Source organism: Seriola lalandi, unplaced genomic scaffold (genome assembly GCF_002814215.2).
Source record: "Seriola lalandi dorsalis isolate HSWRI2012SDOR001 ecotype SW California unplaced genomic scaffold, Sedor1 jcf7180002009090, whole genome shotgun sequence".
NCBI lineage: Eukaryota > Metazoa > Chordata > Actinopteri > Carangiformes > Carangidae > Seriola > Seriola lalandi.
Window position 1 is genome coordinate 1 of NW_019479743.1, and position 938 is coordinate 938.

General features: G+C 46.2%; 1 protein-coding gene across 1 annotated transcript; it reads right to left on the bottom strand.

Moving 5' to 3' along the window:
* Window positions 1-57: 57 nt before the first annotated feature.
* On the bottom strand, window positions 58-893 carry LOC111672823 (echinoderm microtubule-associated protein-like 1; the record flags this gene model as incomplete). The annotated part of the gene is made up of 4 exons (XM_023430385.1): window positions 58-157; window positions 339-473; window positions 573-668; window positions 783-893. Coding segments are annotated over 4 exons (442 nt in total), but the record flags the coding sequence as incomplete, so codon positions are not given.
* Between the last annotated feature and the right edge of the window lie 45 nt (window positions 894-938).

A 938-nucleotide genomic window follows, 5' to 3' on the forward strand; every position in this document is an offset into this window, starting at 1 on the left:
TTATTATTATTATTATTAACACTGTGGCAATGACTTTGTGTGAGGAACACTGTATACCTTTTCCCCACACCAGGATGTTCCCACTGGAATCTCCAGTTATAGCGTCTCCATTTTCTGCGAAGGTCACGCACAACACAAACTTGGGCTTCTCCTGTTTCTGCAAGACCAGAACACACATGTTATTTAATCTTTGCTATTAGACTACCATTCATTTTCTATGTACAGTTACACATGGACATCACATCACAGGTTGTCACGATTGAATTTGTCCCTTTACGTCAAACTTTAATGCTTAACGGTGTGGTCCTAACATGTGAGAAAGATTCTTGTTGCCCTACCTCAAACAGTCCCTGCTTCTTGACCAGCATGCCTTTCTCCAGGTTCCAGAAATAGAGATGTGACTTGCCGCAGGTGACGACGATGTTGCTGTCTGTCGGGTGGAAGTCCGCAGCGAACACCGACTCGTTGGAGCACTAAACCGAGGCACGTAAAAAACAAGAAACGCGTTTGGTTGACGAAGAGAAAGAGGTTGGAAGTGTTTGTACACTCGCACATTAGAAAAACACTCGTACCTTGACCTCGGCCAGTCTGTCCTCTCTCTGCCAGTCCCACACAGACAGGACGTGATCGTTGGAGTCGTCTACGACACACAGTGTGTTTCCTCCGTTCTGACGTACAGAGTAAGACACAATGCTTAACATAGCAAGAGTCAAAAGTTTAAGTCACTATGTCAAACATGAGCTTTAAAGTCTTTGCTAAAGGTGTCAGAGGACTGTCCTTACCGACTTGGAGAAAGACAAACACACCAAGGCTCGGTCAAAGAAGCCTGTACCCAGAACATGGAGGGTGTTGAGGCTGACAGAGTCCCACACACGAACGTGAGGAGCCAGCTGCTGCCAGGAACAACACACACACACACACACACACACACACACACA